At 61.7% G+C, this 768-nt stretch overlaps 1 protein-coding gene across 1 annotated transcript in view; it reads right to left on the reverse strand.

Moving 5' to 3' along the window:
- LOC107307460 (DNA-directed RNA polymerase II subunit RPB1-like) overlaps window positions 1–768 on the reverse strand; it is a gene marked incomplete at both ends in the record, with an annotated part of 45,651 nt that overhangs the window by 23,195 nt on the left and 21,688 nt on the right. Inside the window, 1 exon segment of the mRNA XM_015850968.2 lies at window positions 340–621. Coding sequence (XP_015706454.2) covers window positions 340–621 — 282 coding nt within the window.

Below are 768 nucleotides of genomic sequence, written 5' to 3' on the forward strand. Positions count from 1 at the left end.
CTCACACAGGCCCCAAACCAAACCCCACAGACCTTAAGCAGGCCACAAACAGGCCTTAAACAGGCCTCACACAGGCCCCAAACCAAACCCCACAGGCCTCACACAGGCCTCACACAGGCCTCACACAGGCCTCACACAGGCCTCACACAGGCCTCACACAGGCCTCACACAGGCCTCACACAGGCCCCACACAGGCCCCACACAGGCCCCACACAGGCCCCACACAGGCCCCACACAGGCCCCACACAGGCCCCACACAGGCCTCACCCCACTGACCCCAAAAAGACCCTAAAGACACCAAACTTCACCCCATAGCCCCCATATTTGAACCCCCCCTACCTGATTCCTTGCCGAGCCCTGCATGACGACCGCAGGCCTCACGGCGAGCGGCGGCACCGGCAGCACCGTACACACCATCCACTCGGGCCGGGCGAATTTGGGGTCCATGCCCAGCACCAGGCACTCGTCGTCGGGGACGCGCTTCAGGACCTCGTGGACGCGCTCGGGGCTCAGCAGGATTTTCTTCTCTTGGGAATCTTCGTTGACGTGCTTCCATTCGGCGTAAAGCTCCAGCCCCACGCGGCGGATACGGGGCTGGTAGCGACCGCAGCCACCGTGACCCTATAGGGGTATAGGGGAAGGAATGGGGTCTGTAATAGGGACAGTAATGGGGCTGGAAATGGGGATGGGAGAGACCACAGCCACCGTGACCCTATAGGGGTATAGGGGAGGGAATGGGGTCAGTAATAGGATCAGTAATGGGGCTGG

Source organism: Coturnix japonica, unplaced genomic scaffold (genome assembly GCF_001577835.2).
Source record: "Coturnix japonica isolate 7356 unplaced genomic scaffold, Coturnix japonica 2.1 chrUnrandom610, whole genome shotgun sequence".
Classification (NCBI taxonomy): Eukaryota; Metazoa; Chordata; class Aves; order Galliformes; family Phasianidae; genus Coturnix; species Coturnix japonica.